Raw genomic sequence first — 25,290 nt, forward strand, 5'->3', positions numbered from 1 at the left:
GCAGTGTTGTGAACGTTGTGTATGATGTGTTTGGATTCTGAGCGCAGTAGGATGTTAAATAGGACTCTTCCCTAGAGCAGAGGTTCCCAACCCTGGCTTCCCCCTGGAATCACCTTGGGGGCACTGAGTCCTACTTCCCAGCATTGTGAGTGCATCGTTGTGAAAAGAGACACCCCCCCGCCCCCCCACCGGTGATTGCCAGGCAGCCATGTTTGGGAACCACTCAGTGTTTCCGCTGGAGCGCAAACGCTGAGGACAGCAGGTGACAAGTGTCTGCACCCCACAAATGGCGCTGGACGCATCGAGCTGCACGTCTTGAAGCCGATACCCCACAGCCGACACCTCCGGGAAGCATATGTGATTACCTGGGTCATTTTGGGTCACTCTTTCCCCCACCCCCCTCCTCTTCTAGAGTTCCTCCGCAGGGGGCGTCCTGGACTCTTGAGGATCTCCGTGCGCCAGCCGTGTTTCCAGCTGTCTTCTCTCCAGTGCAGGGCCCTGCCTCGGCCCTGTCCCTGCCCCAGTGCCCCCCACCAGCCGCCTGGGCCTTCTCACGCCCACTGTTGGCTGCATAACCCACAGGCACCCTGCCTGCCTGGGCCCCGGACATTTGAACCTCTTCTAGCTGTCACCTCCATTCCTGCATCCTTGCTCTTCCTCCACCGACAGGCCTCACCTCCTTTGTGGCCTCTGCAGCCTCCACCTTTGGGTTCAGCTTCAGGGTCAGCTCCTCCTATGCAGGAGCCACTGCCAGTCTGGTCTGCATGTGTGTGTTGACACATCTCCCTTCCCCATGCAGCTGTGCCCTTGAGGGCACGACTGGGGCTCTGCGAACTCATTACAGACTGTCTCCCAGTTCTAAAAACCGTATGATACACAGGTCGCAGAGACTATCAACGCCCATGTAGCTGCCACCCACTTAAGTGATGGGTCGGTACCCTTGACATCCTTCACCAGTCATGTCTCCTCCCCCAACCAGTTGACGCTGTTGATCATTTTTTTGCTTTTCTTCATACTTTTAGCCCATCTATATCTCCTGTGTTCCAGGCAGAACAGTCTTTTCAGTTTCACTGACTCAGGGCCGACACTGAGCCAGTGAAGCCACAATTCGGTGTGGGACTCATCCCTTCCGACTGGGAGGCTGTCATAAGAAGTGATGTCAAAGCTCTTGCATTTGGGGGACCAGGAGGCTGATAGAAAACCAGACAGAGCTTTGCTTTCACGGGACTCCCAGTGGTTGGCCGAGAGGGCCATGCTCTGCAGACCTGTGGGCGTCTACACCCGCGGTTCGTGGGGCTTTGAAGATTATGGAAATGCGAGATCAGGGTGAAGTGGCTCTGCTCACCAAGAGCAGCCGGTGAATAACCATGTCTAGGAAAACAGTCTGCCTTTCAAAGGGATGGAGAGTGTCAGTTTGTGAAGACGACATGTCAGCAAGCCTGTGGTGATTGCTTTGCCGAGAGACTCATTGAGAAGATCACTCATTTGGCCCCAGGTACCGCCTGGGGAAGGGTGGTGGAGGGTGGGGGGTTGTGCAGAGTGCCACAGAGGACCTGCTGCTTGCACTTCATCACATAGGAGACCTGGAGCCAGTACGATGTGTGCAGCAGAGGACGGACATAGACGGCTCAGGAGCAGTGGGACCTCCTCCTGACCCTGTGACCTCACCGCTGAGAAGTACCAGGATGACTGGATGTGCTGCAGGCTCACTTTGCTTATTTTTGACTGTTCGGTGCCTTCTAACTGTTCTCCTGGCGTCCTCTCTCACTCCCGTGTGGTCTGTTCTCCACATAGTGAGCTCTTAAAACATGCAAATCTGCTCATGCCCGTCCTCTGCTTCATGTCCTTCAAAGGCCTCGTCCGTCCCACTCAGGGCAAAGATCCTGGCTTGATGTGGCCAATACATCCTGCGGCATCTGGCTCCATCCGGGCCCAGCCCACCTCTAGTGTCCTCCAAGCCACTCCGGCTGGCCTCGTTTCTTCCTCTAAGGCTCTTTCTTGCAGCCTCCCCCGGGACCTCTCTAACTCTCGCATGGCTGTCAAGCTCAGCCAAACGTCACGGCAAGAGCCCGCCGGACAAAGCCAGGTGCCCTGCCCTATGTGGCTCGGCACCACGAACCTGTCCTTCAGCACCCTGGCAGGACTTAACCTGTGCGCATGCTTGACTCCTCTCTCTGCTCCCCCAACGATGGCAATCCCCAGGCGGGCAGGCCACCTGTGCTTGCTTGCTGTACCCTCTCTAGGACAGGGTTTGGATTCTCTGAGGGGCAGACACAGAGTGAGACAGGCAAGAGGTTGATTGAAGGGGATACCCGTGCAGGATAAAGGAGGGGAACAGGAGAAGGCAGGGCAGCAGCTAGCGAGATGGGAGGAAGGAGGCCTCAGACTACAGGGCAGGCCTGCTTGTTAGAGTCGTCCTGGGTCCCACAGAACAGGCCTGCCTTATCACCCTTCTTCCCTTCGATCCCAAGAGGTGCTTCTTTGGGGTGACAGAAATTCGGGAGTGTTCTGGAGCTCGTGGAGTCTGTGCTTTGCCGAAGGGCAAAGAACTGTGAGGTAAACCAATGGAGCCAGCTAGATTACCCCATTCGTTTAATTTCAAATCGAGTTGTCTTTCCTCTGTGATTAAAGTAGCACATTCCATCCTGTGACAGTTCTTGTGTGCATGGGTCATATCCCCTCCTAGATCACGGGCAGTTGGGGGTAGAGATGGTGACTTGCTCGTGTCTGCATCCCACACAGCAGCTAGTGTTCAATAAGGAGTTGTTTTATTAAAATGGATTGCGCAATTACAATGGAAATACAATAAATGTTGATTTATTCCGACCTAGCACTTGCCTTGCTTGCTAGATGCTTATTACAACGACCTGAAGCCACTTCTGAATCCTCAAGTGCTCTCTGAACTATCAAAGAAAGATGAACTCGTGCTCAGTAGAGTGTTTGTGCTTAGTATGTATATGATTGGATTCTGATTCTTTGAAAACAAGTTAATCCACAGGGATGTGTGGTTTCTTTACGACTCAGGATCTTTGGTTAACCTGAATGTTTTAGAAAAGACTTATGCCCCAAGCATGACAAATAGGATTAAAATTCCTTCCATGAAAAGAATACATTCATTTATGCTTCCACCATACATTTATATCCAAGTCGTGCTTTGCAAAGTCTTATGTGCTTGTTTTTTCCTGACTATTCTATGTGTTCTCAGCAGTGGTCCTGAGGGAGACAGACGTGCTTTCCCCACATGAGTCATTGCATCATTGAGGAACAGGGTGGCCAGGTGACTTGCCCCAGCCTACATGGGCATTTCATGTAGATTTAAACTTTGGGTCTTGGTTTTAAGGTCTTCCAAGTAAATTCATATGTATCGTGTTTCCTTAACTTACATGTTTTAGATTTCCTACCTGAAAATAAATATTATGTGGCCGATGTGTATTGGAATGCCTTCTCTGTATACTAGGATTTTGCGGGGATTATGAGGGTGTCAGGAAGCTTATATATAGCGTAAGTGGGGAACAATTTACATACACCAAAGAAAATAGCTAGCAGTGTTGGGTGGTAGTAAGTAGGGGGTCAGGAGTGGTGTGGACCGTTGTTGAAGCCTTGTGAACTGCTGATGGGGAAGGTAGCTTGGGGAAGGGCGTTGGAAGCTGGAGGACGGGAAGGATTTGTCTGGAGGAAGGAGAGTGTTAGAGGCAGGCAGACAGGAAGTTTGCTGATCTGGCTGGTTAACAGAGATTTCCCCCAGTTTTCCCTGTAGTTTAGAGGAGTGCATGTTTCTGGGCACCTTATCTGGACCGTATATAGAGGTCTTTTGACATCTGGGTCTATCCTAAGCTCTTGTCTTTCACTTCCCTGCCATCCCAGAGCTCACTGGGCTGGATGGCGGTGGAGGCGGGGATCCTACATAACCCAGGCCAGGTCTGCGCTCCTCTCCCTAGAGTCTGTTCAGAGCGGGAGGCTGTGGGGGATGGAGAAGACTGTGTGCACCCCTTCCTCCTCAGCCTTTCCAGGGCCAGATGGGCAGAACGAAACCATCTCTGAGTTTTACAAAGAACAGAAGGCACAGCTGGTTTCCCTGGCCAACTCTCAAAGCCAGTGTGCACTTCGAACCCTGTGGTGATGTACTTCCTGCCCGCTCAACCCTGAAGGTAGGTGTCAGAAGGAATCTTGCCTTTGGAGGTCTGAATGCGTCATAACCCTTCCTTAACTGCAGGGCATGATGGCAGGGCTTGGGTTTGGACCAATCTAAGAGGTAGGATTTCAGGCAGGATAGATAGTGATAATTGATTTCTGGTCAGAGGGAATATTGTAAGTTGCCTCAAAAAATAAAAATTGAAAAAAAAATTGAAAAAGGGGACTTTGGGTATAGGGAACTGGGGGTCTTTCTAGAGGTTCTGAGCTGCCGTCTGCCCAATATGGTTTCTTCTAATCCTTCTAGCTCATTCCAGAAGTGCTGTCCAGATCCGGCTGTCAGTTCTGCCCTCTCCTGAGGGTTAGGATTAATAGTGTGTGATTGTGTCTGCCTCTTGGGCTGCCTTCCGGGAAGGCCCACGCCAGGGGATGGGAGGTATGAAGGGTCTGGTGGGTGCAAGAGCTGGGCCATCCACACACCTGACCCTTCTCTCTCATCCCCACATTTGGTGAACATTTTTCTCATGTCTGGTCTTCTTGACTTGTTGCTCATGCAGAACTATGGCCCAGTGACATCTTACCAGCACCCCAGTAGGAACGTGGGTTCTCTTTGTGGTCAGGACCCTGACATACAGGGACATCCTCAGATAGTGAAACCCCTGAGGGAAAGGATGGGGGGGGTCCTTCGGACCACATAGCATGGTGACCCAATTTGACCTATTTAAAGATTTTTAAAAACTTTAATTGGGATAAGTACACATAACATAAAATTTACCCTCTTAACAATTTTTAAGTGTACAATTTAGTGGCGTTAAGTATATTCATATTGTTGTGCAACTATTACCCCCATCTGTTTCCAGAACTTTTTCATCTTCCCAAACTGAAACTCTGTCCCCATTAAACACTCACTCCCCATTCCTCCTTCCCCCAGCCCCTGGCCATCACTATTCTACTTTCTGGTTCTATGAATTTGACTCCTCTAGATACCTTATATAAATGTATATATGTATATAAATACAATATTTGTCCTTTTGTGACTGGCTTATTTCATTTAGCATGATGTCCTCAGGGTTCATCCACATTGTAGCGTGTCAGAATTTCCTTTTTAGGGCCGATAATATTGCATTGTATGTTACCACATTTTGTTTATCCATTCACTCATCGATGGACACTTGGCTTGCTTTTACCATTGACTATAGTGAATCATGTTGCTGTGGGCATGGATGTACAAATATCTCAGATACTTTTCTGCTTTCAATACTTCTGGGTATATAATGAGAAGTGGAATTGCTGGACCATGTAGTAATTCTATTTTTAACTTTTTGAGGAACTACTGTACTCTTTTCAGCTACTCTGAAAACATTTTACACAGCGCGCAGTCATTCCAATTTTTCTACATTCTAATCAACACTTGTTATTTTCTGTTTAAAAAATTTTTTTTTCAATGTCTTAATTTTTTTTGAAGTTTTTATTTAAATTCCAGTTAGTTCACATACAGTGTAATATCAGTTTCAGATGTACAATGTAGTGATTCAACACTTCCATACATCACCTAGTGCTTATCACAAGTGCCGTCCTTAATCACTGCACAATCACAGTTGTTTTTGTTTTTGTTTTGATAGTAACCATCTGAATGGGTGGTCCAATTTGGACTATTAACTAATGAGTTAATTAATTCCTTCTGTACATTTAAAAATTTTTTTAAAAAGATTTTTTTCTCTCATTTATTCATGAGAGACACAGAGAGAAAGAGAGAGAGGCAGAGGCAGAGGGAGAAGCAGGCTCCCTGCACGGCAGGGAGCCCCATGTAGGACTTGATCCCAGGACCCTGGGATCATGACCTGAGCTGAAGGTAGATGCTTAACTGACTGAGCCACCCAGGTGCCCCTCTGTACATTTTTATCATGTCCTTTTCTACCAATTCCGACTTTGCATGGCCTGTGTCATTAAGGAAAAATAAAAATCAATCTTTCTTCTGAGTTCCTGCCATTTTAAATTATCATCCTAAGTGATATACTTGGAGGCAAAGGATATAGGAAGAGCATGTGTTTTGGAATCAGATAGGCCTTGGTTCATCCATCCCTCCCTCGTCCGTCCATGCATCCATTCATTCATCATTTATCAAGCCACTTAGGGGCATAGGAGGGCATTGTGCTGGTTTATTGTCCTATAATGAGCAAAACAGGCTTTGGCAAGTTACGATCTAAGTTCTGGGCAAATTAAAACCTTCTGGGCTTTAATTTTATTATTTATGAAATGGAATAATGGTATTAAGCCCCTAGGGTTCTATGTTATATACCTCCCTCCCTTCCTTTACCCTGACTTCCTCTCCCACCCCCTGATAGCCCTTACTTTTGCTCCTCCCTCCACTACCAGCTTCCAGAATTCCAGAATTCTATGTACGTGGTATTAGCCCTTCCCTGGCACCGGGCAGTTGGCACACCCAGTTGGCAAGAGAAGGTCACTGGGTGAACCTGTCTTGGTCTCTTTTGTCCTTAGATGCTCAAATTCAGGGAACGGGTGGCCCGTGGGTTGTTGTGGGTTGTTGTGCTCATTTCCCCAGGCATTACCATTGATACCTGTTCCAAAGACTGGTGTGTGCCGTGATCATAACACAGGGGGAGCCTGAATGCCCAGCGCTTTCCGCTTACCATGACAAAGGTCCTGGGCCTGTCCATGTTCTGGGGGCAGAGCAGGACGTGTGCGCCTGGCACGAAGTTTGTTCCACTCCTCACCAGAGGCTGTAGTATACCTATAGCCATGTTCCGTGCTGCCTGGTCTTCCTTGTTTGCTTTGCATCTCATCTGGTTCATGGTGTGGCAGAGCGTCGCAGCGAGAGGGCCGTGTAGGCCAGGAGAGTCAGGGGACTGTGATGCTGGTCACTCAGTCACTTGCAGGGGTTTCTGGAGTGTCAGTTTCTCTGAGCCTCCGTTTCCTTCACTGTAGAAGGAAAGTTACAATTCCTGGCCTGGTTGATTCACATGATTTTGGCAGGGAGCACGTGAAATGAATGCAGATTATGCACATATTCTGAGTAACAACGTGCTATGCAATGGAGAAATAGTAACACCTCAGCACACTTATTATGTGTGCCAGGCACTGTTCTAGGCTGTCTCCGCCTAATGACTCATTTGGTTATATGTGCAGAGCCACCCTGTGCGAGAGGTACTGGTAACGTCTCCATTTTACTGCTGAGCACACCGAGGCACAGAGAGGTTAAGTAACGTGTGGAAGGTCACAGCCAGCCATGGCACAGCCGGGGCTTGAACCAGGCAATGCGGTGCCAGAGTCTCTGCTCTCGGCCGCTGTACGATCCTGCCTGAGCGCTCTCAGCACTTTTTGTTGTTTCTGTTCTTCTTGCACAGCTGGGCGGAGGACACGGCCCCGGTTCATAGGGCACATCAGGCAGGGCCTCCTGTGGGCCAAGGTGTGAGATGAACTGATGGGCATAAACTGTGCCCCAGCCGGCTCTCCAGGGTCCAGTTGCGTGCAGGGACAGGGACAGCTCCAATAATGAAAACTCACGTATTGTTCAGTACATAGCTAGAGCGAGTGATTGGATCTCGTTTGGAGGAGGGTGCTGGCGTTTGCCTTCCGGTCGCTCGCTTTCCAGGCCCAGTCTGGGAGAAAAGTGCCAATGGGCCCTAGAGCCCAACAGGCAAGATGCCGGAGGGTTCAGAAGGAGCCGCTGAGGTTGCGTCTCCAGTGGGCCTGCTGACGTGTCAGCATACCTCACGGCCGCGTTGGAGAGGGTCATCAGAATCCCCGGCCGGGCCAGCCCTGTGACCACTGAGCCGGCATCTGTCTGACACACGCATAGAGCGGTGCCCTCTAAGCCCCAGATGCTCTCCCAGTGCAGTTCCCGCGAGCCGGTGAGAATTGCATGTTTATGCGACTGTTTCTCTTTTCCTCGCAGGCGGCCAGGATTGCTTACCACCTGCAGCGACCTTTCGGAGGAGGCGCCTGGCACGGAGGCCGGGCTACATGAGAGGCGCAGCCGGGCCCCGGATTGGGTTCCTCTGCCCAGCGGCGGCCACTCCGTTACGGGCCCAGGGAGGGGCATGCAGTGAGGAGTGCCACCAGTCCGAGTCCAGGGCTGGATGGTGTGGCCGTGATCCTGGAAGCCAGCAGCGAGGCCCCTCGGTTGGGAGCCCTGTTCCTAGGAGTACAGCAGCCTCGGCTCCGACCCCCGTGGGCTGCCTCGGCCTGGCTCTGACCCCTGTAAGAGGACCCCCAGGGCTCTTTGGGATTCAGCTCAGAGCTGCCACCACACTACCTGCCAGGCCGGCCAGGTTGTGTGGCCCTGGGGACGCTGGGGGGCAGGACGAGCTCCCGTCCGTGGACAGTTCCGAGGCCCCTGGCCTTGGCTGGGGTGCTGCCAGGGGTGGAAGAGCGAAGGGTACCTGGACAAAAGGCCATCTGGCCCCAGAGGAGGTGATTGGCAACAGCTGCAGCCTCGGAAGTGGCCCCAGGGTCCCCTCAGCCCCTGCCGGCTCTCAGGACGCCTTTACCTCAAGCTTTAGCTTCATACAGCTCTCGCTTGGCTCTGCTGGGGAGCGTGGAGAGGCGGAGGGCTGCCCGCCCTCCAGAGAGGCCGAGGCCCCTTGTCAGAGCCCCGAGGAGACGGAAGCCACGGCTGCCAGCCTGGACAGGCCGCACGAACACCCTCGACTTCTCTCTCCCCACTTGAGTCTGAAGACTGCTCAGCGCCTGGCAGACTCTGCACAGGCCGCAGGGGGCAGCCGCGGGTCGGAGAGGGAGCCGCTTTCCTTACCGGACGCGGACACCGCCTCCTTCTGCTCCCCGGGCCCCTCCTGGCCTGCGGGCAGCAGCTTGGGGGCCGCTCAGCGCTGGGGGACCCTGCTCAGGAGGTGCGAGCCCATGCTGCTGGACTGCCTGCTGAGTGACCAGAGGTGGCTGGAGGTCGGTGTCTCCCAGCCCGTGGGGCTGTGACTGTCCCAAGCTCAGATCCGCTCCAGGCAGAGGGCAGGAACCGAGGAGTTCTGGGGTTGACCGCCGGTGTCCCCTTGGAAGCTGCAGCAGCTCGTTTTGTAACCGGCTGCAAAAAGGATGCCGCTGTCCTTCTGTTTCTTGTCTTTCAGTTCGAACACAAATCTGTCCTCGTTCCCGTTTTCTCTGTCATAGTTGCTCAGATTTGCTCTCTGGTGGGCCGCAGGCTCCTCTGCACTTCCCGGCCTAAGAGATATGTGGTTAGCTCTGCCCAGCTCTGCTCTGAAACAGGAACTTGGGGGCAGGGGCAGGGGAGCTGGCTGCTGTATGGTTGAGGGGTCTGAAGTCGGTGATGCCCCATCATGGGGGTGAGGCTGGCTTCATCTGCATTTACTGTGCCCCTTGCATTTCATCCTGCTCAGTGGGAACTGCCTGACACAGCCAGGAGGCTTCATTCCTGGGCATTACATCCCTCAGGCTCTCAGTTCCCTTATTTAAAGACGGTCTTGTTCTCCAGCTGCACGGTCTTGTTCTCCAGCTGCAGTGAGAAGCTGAGGGCTTTTGCAAGCTAGGACGGGTTGTATTCACGTAAGCCCTGGCATCATGAGGGTGCTGTCCACCCGGTTATGTGAGAGATGGGTACAACTGTGAGTAGGCAGTGTTGTGCTACCCCCGAAAAGTTCCCCGAGAAACCCAGGCAGAGATGCTTTGTGACTGACCCATTGCGCTGTGTGTGGCTCATCCTACTGAAAGGCTGTGTTTTCCTTCTGTGTTGTATGTGCATGTGATGTGTGCGCATGTGTGTAAGTGTGTGCATGTGTGTATTTGTATGTGTGCGTACATGTACATGTACACAAGGAAGTAGAACACCCACTCATCAGGCATTTGGTAGAAGTTCCTGAAAATGTGAAGATCGTGTTCATTCCCAGCAATTGCACTCATTTACTTTCAGTTCTTTACATGTGGCCTGATGTTCCTGGCCCTGGCCCTGTTTGCCCTGTTCCAGCCCTCAGGGACCTCAGCCCAGCCATGTGATTTGTATCACAAGGAGATCCTGAAGTCAGGCCGGATATGCGTGCAGGTCTCTGTTCCCAGGTGATGCACAGAACCCTCGAGTTAGGTGTGTTCAAAGCTGACGTCATTGTCTTCCCCACCAAACCTGTTCTAAAAGGCTCTGGTCTTGATACATTTTTGTTGATGTTAATGAATAGCATCCATCCAGCATCGTCAACACCTCCCTCATCCTCACTCCCCAATCTGGTCAGCCCTCGTAGTCCTACAGCTAACCTGCCTCTCACAGCCATGGCCTCTGTCCTGGTTCAAACTCTTGTTATTTTTAACCTGGGTTTTGTAAGAGATTCTTGACATATTTACCTTCCTCTAGTATCTCTCCTCTCCAGTTCATCCTCCGGATGGCCAGCAGAGTTATCTTCCGAAGTACCGGTGGGATAGTGTTATTCCTTGGCTCGAAACCTTCGGTGGCTCATTGCTCTTCTCGGGATGGTATCCAAGTTCCTTATCCTGATAATTGAGACCTTTCCCAACCAGCACCAGCCTGCCCCAGTGCCTTACTCCTGCTGGCTCAGCCATCTGGTGCTGCTTCCTGTTCTGAAGGCACCAGGGAAAGCTGTGCCTCAGCCCTTGCCTGTAGTTCTCCCTCTGCCTGGAATGACCTTTCTACACTTTTCCACCTGCCAAGCTCATATAATCCCTTTGGTGTGGGTCTGAAGCCACTTCCTTGTGAGACATTTCCTGCCCCTTCTGGACCAAATGAATCCCTCCTTCCATGTTGCTCCCACAGCACACTGGACATGCCCCATGGTAGCACTCATCACATTTAATAAGCATTTGTTTGCAGGTCCAAGTTCTGCACTTGACCATGAGCTCTATATACCACAGGTCACGTCTCTTAGACAGTTTTGGATGCCTGATGCCTTGCATCCGTCCTGGCCCTCCGCTGTTGCTTGATTCATTTTTGTTTTTAGTAAAATGATTAATCTCGTTAAGAGGGACCACAGATCCCTAGTTGATGGCTTTCTTGGATTGACTCGCTAGGGCATAAGAAGAGTCTGAGAGACAGATATGGAAAGTATAAAGGGGTTCTCGTCATCAATTCCAACCTTGGAGAGGTATTTGTCCACACCAGCAATTCTCCAGCACTAGCTGGGTGTCCCATAGCTCAACGCAGTTCTGACCCCATCTATCCAGAGATAGTATCAGCTCCCACAGTGGAGGGGCTCAGTCCCACAAGACTGCCTGCCTCTTCTCTGGAGGCCAGTTGCAGGTCCAGACCATCATCTGTGCTTCTGACCCACTGGCTATAGATCGGAGGTTCCAACAGCAGCCCTCTCCTTGGGTTCGATTAATTTGTTAGAGTGGCTCGCTGAACTCAGAGAAACGTTTTACTTACTAGATTATACATTTATTATAAAAGGATATAACTCAGGAACAGCCAGTGGAAGAGATACATGGGGCAAGGTGTAGGGGGAAGGGCGTGGAGCTTCTAGGCCCTCTCCAGGCACACCACTCTCCCTGAATGTCCACATGTGTACCAACCTGGAATCTCTCCCAACTCTGTCCTTCAGGTTTTTATGGAGGCTTTGCTACATAGGTGTGACTGATTAAATCATTGGCCATTTGGGATTGATTCAACACCAAGCCCCTCTATCCTCCCTGGATGTTGGGGGCGGGGGGGGGGATGGGGCTGTAAGTCCCCCCCCCCAATCATGTGGTTGGTTCCCCTGGCAACCAGCCCTCATCCTTAGGTGTCTTCCAAAAGTCACCTTATTAACATAACAAAAGACACCTTTCTTGCTCTCTTCACAGGAAATTTCTAGGGTTTTAGGAGCTCTGTGTCAGAAATAAACAAAGACCAAATACATATTTCTTATTATGAATCACAAGGTCCCAGGCACTAAGTGGAGCTTTGTGTCATCACACTTTTCCAGCTGTAAATATCTGTATTCAACCTTTCATTTCCAAGATCTCTTAAAAAACTCTCGACAACATATCTGTATTTCTCCATCTCAAAAAATTCAAGTTTTGACTCAGGTGAAGCAAAAGTAGAATGCCATTCCAATGACCAGTGGCTCTCCCTCCCAAATAGCCAAACAAACAGGAACTACCTTGGCAGTGATCCTTCTGCAGTCCACACGATTCTGCTCGCTGGGTTTCCTTTCTTCTATCTCCTCCTACCTGCAGGTAACTCACATCCTCCCGAGAATCTTGTTTGTAATAAACTGGAGTCTGCGAACCCCTGAGCAGTTGCGGCTCTTGGGGCCCAGCCATGCCTCGGGCTCACCTTGCCAGCTCCCCGAGCCACTGGGTCATTTCAGGGCCTGAAGGTCAGCATTCCTGGGGCTCTGGCTGTGGAAAGCCACCCTGACTTACCTTTTGGGTTTCAGGATTTTTAGTTTAAAAAAAATGCAACCAACCCTAGATACATCTCTTCCTTTAACCTTTATTACCCAGATGCAGCTTTTTAAAAGAATTTATTGGTCAGAGCCCACGAGAGAGGTGTTCCTTGTGGAAGAAGGACGAGGTGGCTGCCGCTTCACCCTGGGGATTCTGGAGGACAGCCCTGCTGCCCGTGGGCACCTGGTGGTGTGTGTGTGTGTGCCTGTGATCCCACGGTGCCCTGCAGTGTGTCAGGTTCATGGGCCTGCCTGGATGCTAGCCTGGCATTTTCCTCTCCTGGCTGTGGAGCCTTAGGTAATTTGTTTAATCGTTCTGTGCCTCAAGATGCTTTTGTTAGAAGGTGGAGATAAACCTCGGTACCCACCTCATTAGATTCTCATGAGGATGAAATGTCCTCACACTTGCTGGGAGCTTCAGACAGGGTCCGGCACCGAGCAAGTGCCCAGAATATTGGTCATTATTATCATTAGAGAAATAGCTCAGAATAAGAGAATTTGGGTCAAAAACACCAAATTCACCCTTCTCCCCATAATTCAAATTAAACTCATATCCTGTCTCAAGTGATAGGATCTGGACACAATCTGTAGTTAAACAAAGTACCTTTGTTTATGGTAAACTAACACCTGAAAAAGCAGAAAACATGATGCTGTTTTCAATGATTTGAATGTCTGTTGTGTGGGAGAGGAATTAGCTTTCTTTGGTGTGGTAGGAGTGATGGAAAGAACTCTGTTTGGGGCATAAGATTTATAGGAAGGCAGATTTTGTTTCAATAGGAAGAAGAGGCTCCTGACAGCTGGAGGTGTCTGGCGTGAGGGGGGGCCTTTTGCTTCTTTTTCTATCACATTTGTGCAGAGGCTTGAGATTGCTCATTCGGGCTCCTAGAGAGGCACTCAGGATTGGGGAGATGTCCTTTGAAAGACTGGGATTCTAGTGTTCTGGGGCCTTTTAGATATTACATTCCAATTCCTTAACCCCTTCTCCCTTCTCTTTAAGTAAAAAAATGGATCTCAGGAATTTGAGTTTTCGGTCCTTTTAAAATATAGCCGATCCTCAGTATTTGTTTGCTTACTTTCTACAGTTTATTGGGAACTCCAGAGTCAATGCTCACAGCTCTTTCCCGGTCATTTGTGGATGTGTACAGAGTGGCTAAAAGGTTGGGTTGCCTAATGTGCACTTTCCCAGCTGAGATTGAACAAGGCAATGCTCCCTTCTCATTGCAGCTGCCATCCTGTAAACAAGTGTCCTTTTTGTGGTCTACTTAGTGCTTTTTGTTGGGGATTTCACTTTCAAATGGCCCGCCAGCATAGGGCCGCCATGCTGCCTTGTGCTCCCAAGTGTGAGAAGGTTGCCATGTGCCTTATGGTGGAAACGTGACCAATAAGCTCGGTGCAGGCATGAACTGTAGTGCTGGTGGCCGTGAGTTCTGTTAACGAGCCAGCAATATATATTAAATAAGGCATCTTTCAACTGAAGCACACATAAAACAAGGTTACGTATTGATCAGTTGGCAAAAACGTTGTGATAGGAGGCTCTCAGAAGCCGAACGCTTGTTTCTCCTGGAAGCAATGGCTTAGTGTTTGCTAACTGAGCATTTCCGAGGACTTTATAGAACACAACTACCATGAATGAGAATCGACGGAATGGGTATGTTATGCTGTTTAGAAATAGCCATCCAGGAATATTATGCAGCCATCAAAAGGAATGAGATCTTGCCATTTGCAACGACGTGGATGGAACTGGAGGGTATTATGTTGAGCGAAATAAGTCAAACAGAGAAAGGCATGTATCATATGACCTCACTGATATGAGGAATTCTTAATCGCAGGAAACAAACTGAGGGTTGCTGAAGTGGGGGGTGGGGTGGGAGGGATGGGGTGACTGGGTGATAGACACTGGGGAGGGTATGTACTCTGGTAAGCGCTGTGAATTGTGCAAGACTGTTAAATCTCAGATCTGTACCTCTGAAACAAATAATGCAATATATGTTAAGGAAAAAAAAAAAAGAAGAAGAAGAAGAAGGTAACAGGAGGGGAAGAATGAAGCGGGGGAAATCGGAGGGGTAGACGAACCATGGGAGACGATGGACTCTGAAAAACAAACTGAGGGTTCTAGAGAGGAGGGGGGTGGGAGGATGGGTTAGCCTGGTAATGGGTATTGAGGAGGGCACATTCTGCATGGAGCACTGGGTGTTACGCACAAACAATGAATCATGGAACACTTCATCTAAAACTAATGATGTAATCTATGGGGATTAACATAAGAATAAAAAAAATAGTGGTATCTACAAAAAAAAAAAAAAAAAAAGAAATAGCCATCCAGGGACATTGCCAGGGATTGCATGGGGCTGAGACAATCATGATGGAAGGAAATGCTAACTGGGTGCACAGAGGAGGGAAGCGGGGAGAACCTTGCAAGTTAGCCCTGCCTCAGCTCATGGAAGCTGCAGGAGAAGGAGGGAAATTGCCTGCCTCACACGGTTGTGTCACTAGATAAGACGTGACCATCAGTGGCTCTGCTTCCAGCAAAGATGGACATTCAAACATCTCCTAGGTCAATTCAGTGACCTACAGGGATCACTGGATAGGGGGGAGAAGGTGAGGTGGATGTTGGCTCTGCATGAAGTTCTATGACCTTCTTTCTTGTAGTTCTTCTGCTTCGGCTCTAGTAACTGTTTAATAATACCAAGTCTTGGGTGTGGTGATGGTAATAGTATGCTTTATATGGCAGCTGAACCACCCATACAGATCTTCTATCCCTACTATGTACAACTAGGTTACTGGTGCAGTTTGCACTTGAAATATGGAGCAACTCAAGGATAAAGGGGTTAATGTAAACATTCATTCATTCAGAAAGTATTTATGGGCTCCTTGTGCCTGGCTATAGAGATTGCATTAGAAGAGGTAATAGACAGTGACAAGATATCAGAACCTTCGTAGGACAAAGTTGTGTTTCTTGCTGAATGCTTCAAGTTCCACAGAGGCGGTTGGGGGATCTGCTCCACAGGGTCACTCAGGAACCCTGCCTACACCACCTGAACATATGGTCCCTCAGTCAAGGGGACAAGGAAGAAAACCTTAAGGGATCCTACAAGAGCAACTAAATACTCAGTGCAGAAGTGACCTCTAACACTTGCACCCACGCCCCATGACCCACAGCAAGGTTGGGAGAGACGTGTCATCCTTCTGTGTGCCCAGAGCAGTGGAGAGCCGAGTAAGGGTGAGCCCTGCCATTTTCTGAATAGAATAGAATGAACAGAATATAGTTCTTGCCCTCAAGATGCTCAAGTGTGAATGGAGCGCACAGACAAAATGAAACAGAACAATAGCAGTAACAGGGTGTCCCAAGTACTATGATAATTTCTTGCAATTCCATTCTTCCAGCAGCTCAAACCCTTTCTTACCCCCCATGTGACCTATGAGCAAATCCTGTCGGTCCTGTCTTCAACAATGTTTTCAGAATGTGCCCAGGATCAGATCCCCTTCCTACCATCTTCACTGTGCCCGTGATCATTCAGGCTACCGTCCCCTCCGTCCTGGGCGATCTCCATGCCCCCCTCCCCCCCACTATCTGACTTCTGCCCTTACCCACAGCAGTCAGACCCCAATCAGATCATGGACTCTTGTGCTCAAAACCTTTGACTGCCCCCATCACCCTCAGAGTGACATCAGCACTTTTTTTAGTCATCTTCGTGTGTCTTCATGATGCATTCCTTATCACCTCTCTGATCTCATCATCTACAGTCCCCCTTTAATCAATCCACCCCAGACCTAGTGGCCTGCCGCTTTACTTGTCAACACCAGCAACACCTCTTCCCAGAGCCTTTGTGCTGACTCTGCCCTTGTTGAAATGTTTTCTCCAGGAGCCCCAGGGTTCCCCCTCTTACCACTTTCAAATCTTTGCTCAAATGTCAGTGAGATCTTACTTAAATCCTCAGCCGCACCCTCTAACGGCATTCCTGATACCCCTTACTGGGTTCTATGGTTTTTCTTCTTTCTTAACCCCAATCACTTTCTAAGGCTCCATAAAACATACTTATTATGTCAATTTTTGTCTTCCTACTCAAGAGTGTGCATTGAGAGACGGCTAAGAATTTTGTGCTGTATCCTCAATACCTCAAACGGTGCCTGGCACCGAGGAGACACTCAGTAAATATTTGTTAAATGGGTCATATGAATAGGAGAAGCACAGGTCACAATGGCAGTATAGAGGAAGGACATTTAACACAGACTGGAGGGGGTGACACCTGAGCTGGGTGTTGCAGGACATGGAGGTGTAAGCCAGGCAAAGGATGGGAGGAAGGTGTGTTTTGGGGAGCAAGCCCACATCCATTCACTGATAGGCCAAGAATCTATCTGCAGAATATTTTGGGCCTCCTGTCGAGAGGAAAAATAATTAAAAATGAGTATTGGTAACTCTCTGATAAACAATGGGATCATTATGTCTATATGTGGGTTAAATAGGGTGATGCCCTTTTCTAGAAGGGTATGGTGAGGTCCTTCTTGTCAATCTCACCCGGCTGGCAGGACAACCTGCCCCATTTAAGCTCATGCTCTTCTTCTCTTGGCTTCTTTTCCAATCTTAGTGTGTTTATCTTCATAATTTTAATGTGATTTTGAGAACGGAGACCATTTGGTCAGGTCAGAAAGTTTGCATTCCTTTTTATTATGCATTTTTTTTTTCATGCAGATAAGGGTACGATGTGATGTTTTTGTTTAAAATAACTTTCTAGCTCTTTTTGTGGATTTTATGCTCAAATTACACTTTCTCTTTATATAACTTTTTTTTGAGAAACTAATGCATCTGGCATTGGAAAAATGTACATTTGTGGTTCTTTTTTTAAAGGAGAATAAAGAACTTCAGTTTTAAAATGGTTTCTAAATGTTTTTAGCTTTAAAAAAATAAGTTTGCTTGAATGCTATCCTAATTTGACTTTCATTTTCTTCCCCTTCAAACCAACATAGGTAAAATCCCTAAGATTAAAGCTTCAGGAACTTCAAGGAAAAGCAGTTGAAGATGATGATTATGATAAAGGTGAGTTTTATTTTGCTTACTGATTATTTCCTCTTTTCCCTGGAATGTCCTATTTCTCTTTTACCCTCATTCATACCTATTTTCTACACCCCAAATGAATGGTGTGCTCTGTTCCTCTGGTCACCTCTACTCAGTAACAATTGACTGTTTTATAGCACTGTTATTTTGTGGATTTCAAAGCACTTTATGAGCATTAATCCTTTGGGTTATACATTTGTTGATTACCCAGAAATACTCCAAGTATTTGCACAATAAAAGCTACATTAACTCATCATCTTCCTGCCTAATGTGTGATATATCTATAATTTATTCATTCATTGAAAAATATTTGTTGTATACCTACTATGTGCTAGGCGTGTGGCAGGAGTAGGAAAATAAGGTGGACACAGGATCTGACCTTGTGATGCCTGTAAATATGAATTCTCATGGAGCTTTTTGATTTCCTACTGTCCAGGACCAGAGATAGGAAATGGGATGAGTTTGAGAAATGCCAGGCTGTGCCAAAGGGGTCAAATGTACCAAATTCCCATGTAGATGGCCACAAATGTCCAAGCTAGAAAGGAGAAGTAACAACATGAGACCAGAAGATAGAGGAGCTGGTTAGATGCCAGAAAAAAATAGTTAAAATGAGGCACCAAAGTAGGAGTTGGAGCAGAAGCAGATAAGGACCGACATGGCAGCTGAGTAGACACAGGGCAGACTGGGTCAAAGGAAGGCTTTCAGGTATGGTTGGCCTGGGAAGAGTCTTCAGGACTTTGGATGCTGATTGTCACATTTCACACCCATTTCTGCTGGATGTGGGGAAGAGAGAGGGCTTAAAATAACTTCCAGGTTCCCCCAGACACTTATGAACTTGATAGATAGTCCTGGTGATAACCAGGTTTAGCACACTCAGGATGGGTCTGGAAATAGAATGCAGACTTAAGGATTCTTCTGGAAGCTGGTTAGCCTTGAGGCTTGGGTCTTCAACCTTACTGACCTGTGATTTCTTATTCCCAATGAATACATCACAGACAGTAGGCACTGGGGCACTACAGGAGTGGGGTGAGTGATTTCTAAAAGGAGGTTGCAAATCCAATTCTAGAAACACCCGGAGCTGGTGCTGTGTAGTGTTGTGATTACATTGACCACTGAGGTGATGTGGGGGTTAGAGCATGACCGGGCGGGAGGAAGGAGAGGAATTTGGGAACAGAGGTGGAACTCTCCACTCTTCCACTCTTTCTACAGGCCATCTTGATTGCATGATGGCCCTGGGTGGAGACTAAGGCGTGTGAGAGAGGAGGTGAGTCTGAGGCAAGGGGCGCCCCGTGAACGGGCACAGCTGTAGGCAGAGAGCAAATGAGCAATGCCTGCAGCAGGGCGCACCCGCTGACTTTTGTCCATGAAGGACAACCGAGCCTAGGCTTGAGGCTCCCCACTGCTGGCCAAATTAATTTTCCCTGGCATGGGCCCTTAGCACACAGCTCTCGCTCTTAACACGCAAAGCTGAAGACACAGGTGGAAAACCAGCCCCTCTTTTTCTGACCAAGGCCTGAGGAACTTTCTGGACTTGGTTTTCTCAGTGGGCTTCATTAAACAGAGGCCTCACTTCTTTAGTCTTTTCTCCAGATTATCTCTGAAACACACAAGAGAACAAGGTTGGATAAGATACTCCTCGTCAGGGAAGCCAAAGGAATAAAGACACCTTTATTTAGTGTTTCTGTCTGAATTTCTTTTTCTAGTTTCTGTGTCAGGCATGAGAATGTCTCCTGAGTGAGAAACTTGGGGACAGGCCCTGCATTGTGTTTCAAAAGCCTTCCAGGGGTCGGGAGGCATGCTCGGGGTGTGTGAGAAAACACTGACGCAGGGCTTTGCCCCCTGGAGGACCAGGCCAGCTGAGTCCTGGGGGCGGGTGGACGGGGGACTGGTCCGGGGCTGTGTCCCTCCTGATCCACCAGGAGTCTGTGGAGCGGACAAGCACCTGGGAGGTACTTAACACACAGAGTCACATACTTTCCTCCTTTATTTAAACTCCCAAATCTGCAAACCCGGTTCAGTGTGTTGAGAGGTCAGTGTTCTTATGAAATGTGCAGAGGGCCTGGAACATAGTAGGGAGGCAGGCAGGCAGCGTTTTGTGATGAAGAAGAAAGTTACTTGCTGCTGAATGCGTAGGGGCCACGGGTGGCTTGCAAGGACCAAGCACTCTTGTCACCTCGGGATGGGGTTACTTAGCTCATCTGCAGTCCCTGGGATGGGGTGTGTGAGGGGAAGATATTTGTGTAGAACTTGGCTTATTATTTAAAAGATACCCATTGAGCATCTGTTGTATAGAAGAGTGCTTCTCAAACTTCAGTGTATATATGAATCACCTGCGTAACGTGGTAAATGCACATCCTGACCAAGTAGGTCTGGGCTGGGGTGGAGACTCTCCGTTTGCGATAAGCTCCCAAAGGACACTCCTGCAGCTGTCCAGAGAATGGCCCTTGGAGTGCCGGGGGGATACAAGGCACACAGGCCATTTTATTTATTTGTTTTTAAAAAGATTTATGTATGTATGTATGCATTTATTTATTTAGCACGAGTGAGAAGAGGGGCAGAGGGAGACCGAGAGGGAGAATCTCAAGCACACTGAGTGCAGAGCCTGACGTGGGGCTCGATCTCACGACCCTGAGATCATGACCTGAGCTGAAATCAAGAGTCGGACGCTTCACTGACAGCCACCCCAGCGCTCTGACACAAAGCCATTTTAAAAGACACACTGGGCTCTGTCCTTAGGATTTTCATCTCTGGAAGTTTCTGGCAGGGAGGGGAGGTAGCACAGTACACAATAGTAAAGTTACACATAACACGTCCCTTAGAATGTAAACTGAGGAAGTTCCAAAAGAGGGGAAACTACTATTTCTTTTTTTTTTTAAAGATTTTATTGATTTATTTAAGATTTATTATTTATTTAAGAGAGTGAGTGAGAGAGAGAGAGAGCGAGAGAGAGCACATGAGAGGGAGAGGGAGAAGGAAACTCCCCACTGAGCAGAAGAGCCTGAAGTAGGATTCGATCCCAGGACCCCCAGGATCATGACCTGAGCCGAAGGCAGACATTTAACTGAATGAGCCACCCAGGCGCCCCATGGAGAAACTACTTCTGCTGGAAGTGTGGTGGGTGAGGATCAAAGCCCTGTGGAGGAGGTGGTAACTGGGATGAGCCTCAGAGGGTGAGGAGGATGCATCTGGAAGGGCATTTGAGAGAACATGGAGAGATATAAAAGCCACCGTCCCACAGTGTGGTTGTCTTGAAATGGGATGTGAAGTTGGCTGTTGTGTGAAATGGATCACCGCAGGGCCCAGCGCACGGACTGGCACACAGTAGGTGATCCATAAATTCTCATAAACCAACGGCCAAGTCATTAGGGAAGCTTGGTCGATGCTGAGGTGGGGAGTTTATTGTAATGAGATTTGTCGCAATAGGATTTGAGTAAGGTTTCCTTTCTCACTTGGTTTATCTAGGGTTACTAGTAAATGTTTCAAGAATTGTGATTTTTCTTTATTCTCAGCCTTCACGGTCTCTGAGCGGACTCACTTCAGCTTTGGTGTCAGCAGCAGGTGTGGGGCTGTGCTCTGTCTGTCTCAGGGGAAGCAGGCTGCCAGAGCCACGAGAGTCTGGAAGGCTCTCCCTTGGTTTTGTTACTGTTCTCTCTTTCTTTCTAGTTTCACTTATGAAGATGACTCTGTGTTCCGGACAAAGAAGCAATTGGCACAGAATAGAAAGTTCCATGTTTTATCTCATCAGAGTGCTGGCAAATTTACTCGCTAATGCCTTGTGGGGAAACCTCAGGGCTCTAATTACATCTCTCCCTCCTCGCCTGGGAAGTAAAGTTAATAATTCCTTATATTCTTGCCTAGAGCCGGGAGAGCTTGGCAGGAAAAGAATAATACCATTTGGTACTTGCTTAGAGGTTTTCTGCAGAGGCTCGAAATGCTTTCCTGGTTTCATCCCATGAGTGCTTGTCCTGTGTCTGTGGTCAGCGGTGGGGCAAGGGTGGGACCTCAGAGTCCTGCAGCAGGAGAAGTTGCCGTCCAGAAATGGGAGATGGGGGGGTGGTGGTTAGAGGCTGTGCCGGGAGGGAGAGAAGGACGGCGAGGGCAATGACGTCCAATGTGGTTGCCGTTCCAGCTGGTCCTGCACTGACGTGTGGCCTGGAACGTCCCCCCTGCCTGTGACCGTGTCCACGGCTCACTTCTGAAGCAAATGGAAGGAGAAAAATTTCAGGAAGTCACCATTTCAGTGACTCACACCCCCGTGATATGTAACAAACTGCCTTTCCCCTGCTGGTTTAGGGTTTCTTTCTTGGTGCGAAAAGTGGCCAGCACTGAACTGGTTCCTCTGTCCTTTGTCTTAACCAATATCCATTACAACAAAAGGCGAGTACAACGTAAGGCCCTGGAAAGAGGAATGATGACGGCAGAGGCCAAGCATAAGACCACTCTAGAGAGTGACCAGCTCTTGCCTAAATTGCCATAATCTTCATTTTTCTTTCTCTGGCAAGAGTGGTCTATCCACAGTTGCTCTTTGGTGATAGTGTGCAAATCGTCCAAGGTGACAGCCCTGTCTTTCGGGGGGACTCCACTCTCTATCTCCTTTAAGATTTGGTGTCTGAGCGGCTTCCTGGAGTCGCATGCTTAGAACCCGAAGCTCTGCTTCCTCTTCTCATGGCCGTGGATGTGATAGAGCCCTTTCAAAATGGGAGCCCAGTGCCATTTGGGGTCCACAGAACAGAAATGCTACTTTTGGCAGCCTGTATTGTTTTGTGTTCCTACTGAAAAGGTAGGCTGCATTTGGTGGCTGCTCAGAGACACATGACTGGCACTTAAGATGTTTACAGAGAAAAGAGCCGCACTGAGCACAGATGTGAATGGGGGTGCAGTTTCTATCTGCAAGCCCCCTGCTCATGCGCTTCCTTTTCTCCCTGCGCTGCAGGGTTTGGAAATGTCATCATTGTGGCCTGCTATCTACCAGGTTCTCCTTCCCTGCTCCTAGGGGTGCTTGCAGTAAGTACCAGGAAAAGAAGCTAAGACAACACAACCAAGTGAAGTACATGGCATTTTGCAAACGTTCTTTGTCTAGGGGATGTTTGTATGTGGTATGTGTGTTAATGTAGCGCTGTTGCACATCTACTCCATGCTGGGCACTTTCCTACACATCAGGATTACATCCCAGGATCACTGTGGGAGGAATTGGTACTGCTTGTTTCTCCGGCGAGGCCATGGGAGCTGCTCAGAGGGGACCAGCCGTGTGCTCTGGCCACGCATCTGCTTTGCCTCCCGTCCTCACTGGGTCTACAAGCATTTTGTATCCCAAAGTGGAAAACTGAGCTTTGGAGGAGTTGTGGGGACCAAACCTAGCTAGGAAGTTTCTGGATTCTGGAAATTCTTCTTTACATGACAACTAGGAAAGGAACGGAGGAGGGCTCCACACGGGGATGCATCAGGAAGACTTTCCATGATTTTATCTAGAGCCTTAGGCTATTAGGAAATTCACACTTGTACTATTTCAATTTTAACCTTCAACATTATTCTCACAAGAGCAAAATCTTGTGTGTCTGCTTCCTCTTATTTTAAGTAAAAACTTAAGTAAAAACTTAAAAATTGAGAGATGAGCTATCCATGAAAACAAACACTGTAGAAAGAGAATGTGGACAAATGCCATTTACTTCACTTAGTTGCATTGTCTTAGCTTCTTTTCCTATTTACAGGAGAGTTTATGATTCTGTAAGTTAAGGTCCAAGATCTCTGCCAATGCTGGCTTTCAGGTCATTGTTCATATTCGCAGTTTTGTGTCGGCATTTTTCATGAGTGCTAGGAGTGTAGTACATGGTGTGACACCTACTTCAGACGTGAGCTTTATGCACAGACGCAGATGGTTTATCTGCATATGATAAACTTCTCTTTCATTTGTAGCACAGAATGTGATTTTAGTGTGATGCCTTTTCTCCTTGGTGTTCCAACTAGGTGCACACTCAGCTGCCTCGTCCGTTGGGGTGTTAAGGTATGGGATTTATTAGACCTTCCAGAACTTTGGAGGTGGAAGCACAGAGGAGAGGATGTCCTCTTTTGATGGCCGGATCACACTTCGTTCCCCACATTGATGGGCCTTTGCCTTGCCTTCCCTGGCTCTGAAGAAGTCAGTCTGTCCTGCAGGGATTGCATGGAGTGTTGCCACAGCACATTATTCATGATGAAATCTGATAGCCAAGGCTAGACATGCTGCTGAACACAAAACATCAAGACAAACCAAAAAAACTTTTTTTCTCCACCTGCTTCCCCTAATTAGGTACTGAGTTGGAACTTGGACACACTTTCCTGCTGGCACATTTAGCAGCTGTTAGCAGGTGGTTGTGCAAATAATGGACACAGCATCTTACTCTCTTTCTAGGAGACTCTACAAGTGAGTTTCTCAAACTGTACAGTCTGGTGGATGGAACAGAACATTGGGCAGATGTCCCTCTTGTGCTTAGAAGACTGATTTTGAAGCTGCTCCCACAGGTTGTCTATGCTCCTGCCACCCTCCTCAAGTGGCTGAGAGGCTGGCTGGGATCTGAGGAGAGCAGGCTCACCTGGGGGGATGTTCCATCTGGGCCCAAAGAACTCAGCTGCTCTTCAGGTAGCCAGACATGACAAAGCAGTGATTTAGATTGTCTGGGGCTGACTCACTGGGATAGAGTGATTACCTTTTCTGTCTGGGCACTTAGAACTCAGAAATGTCAACAATTTCACTTTATTTATCAAATGTTTTTGAGGATTGCTTCCCCTCTTTCTACAGATAGAGAAATGGATAATAGAACTGGAAGGGGTGTGTCTGTGATCAGGGACAAAAGCCTAAGCATGACTGAATCTTCCCACCACAATCATTTCAGGTCCCAAATGTCTCTGTTTTTGGTGCAGATGGTTGATTTACCCTTAACAGGAGATGCACGGTGTTAGTCACTCAGGCTATTATAACAAAGTACTGCAGACTGGTGGCTTGGAAAATAGAAATTAATTCCTCATAGTTCTGGAGGCTGAAGTCCAAGATCAAGGTGTCAGCAGAGTTGGCTCCTTCTGAGGCCTCTCTCCTTGCCTTGTAGATGGCTGTCTTCTCTCTATGTCCTCAAGCGGTCATCCCTTTGTTTGTCTGTGCCCTAATCCCCTCTTCTTAGAAGGACACCAGTCATTTTGGATTAGGGCCCACCTCAATGACTTCATGTTAATTAAATAACTCTTTAAAGACTCTATCTCCAAATATAGTCACTTAATGAGGTACTGGGAGTTAGGACTTCAACATAGGAATTTTGAGGGGACACAGTTCAGCCCATAACAAGAGCCTAATGGAGTTAGGGCAGAGCTAGATACTAAACACATCCAGGTGTTTCTGCAAAAGTTTGAATAATTTGGTTTGACTACCCTGTTGTCACATGCAGACATTTGATAGAAAAGTTAAAAAAAAACCAACAGACTTTTGTGACATGAGTGGGCCGACTATTCCTTTCCTTGGCCACAAGACGTGGAACGCTGACAGCCAACTGAAATTGGAAGAGGCAAGGAACTGTTTCTTCCTGAGAGCCTCTGGAGGGAGTACAGCTCTGAAAACAATTTGATTTCAGCCCAGTAAAACTGATTTCAGACTTACGGCCTCCAAAACTGTGAAAGAATGAATTTCTGTTGTTTTAAGGCACAAAGTTCGTGGTTATTTGCCACAGTAGCCATAGGAACCTAATATACTGCATAACAAACAACCGTAAAACTTAGTAA

General features: G+C 48.3%; 1 protein-coding gene across 1 annotated transcript in view; it reads left to right on the top strand.

The window, feature by feature from the left end:
* The window catches only part of DISC1 (DISC1 scaffold protein), a 369,242-nt gene that overhangs the window by 51,536 nt on the left and 292,416 nt on the right, over positions 1–25,290 (top strand). The window contains exons 2-3 of the mRNA XM_035008463.1: positions 8,048–9,054; positions 17,460–17,529. Of these exons, the coding sequence (XP_034864354.1) occupies positions 8,048–9,054; positions 17,460–17,529 (1,077 nt within the window). The remainder of the gene's footprint in view (positions 1–8,047; positions 9,055–17,459; positions 17,530–25,290) is intronic.

Source organism: Mirounga leonina, unplaced genomic scaffold (assembly GCF_011800145.1).
Source record: "Mirounga leonina isolate KUSES-001 unplaced genomic scaffold, KU_Mleo_1.0 Mir_152, whole genome shotgun sequence".
NCBI classification, from domain to species: Eukaryota; Metazoa; Chordata; class Mammalia; order Carnivora; family Phocidae; genus Mirounga; species Mirounga leonina.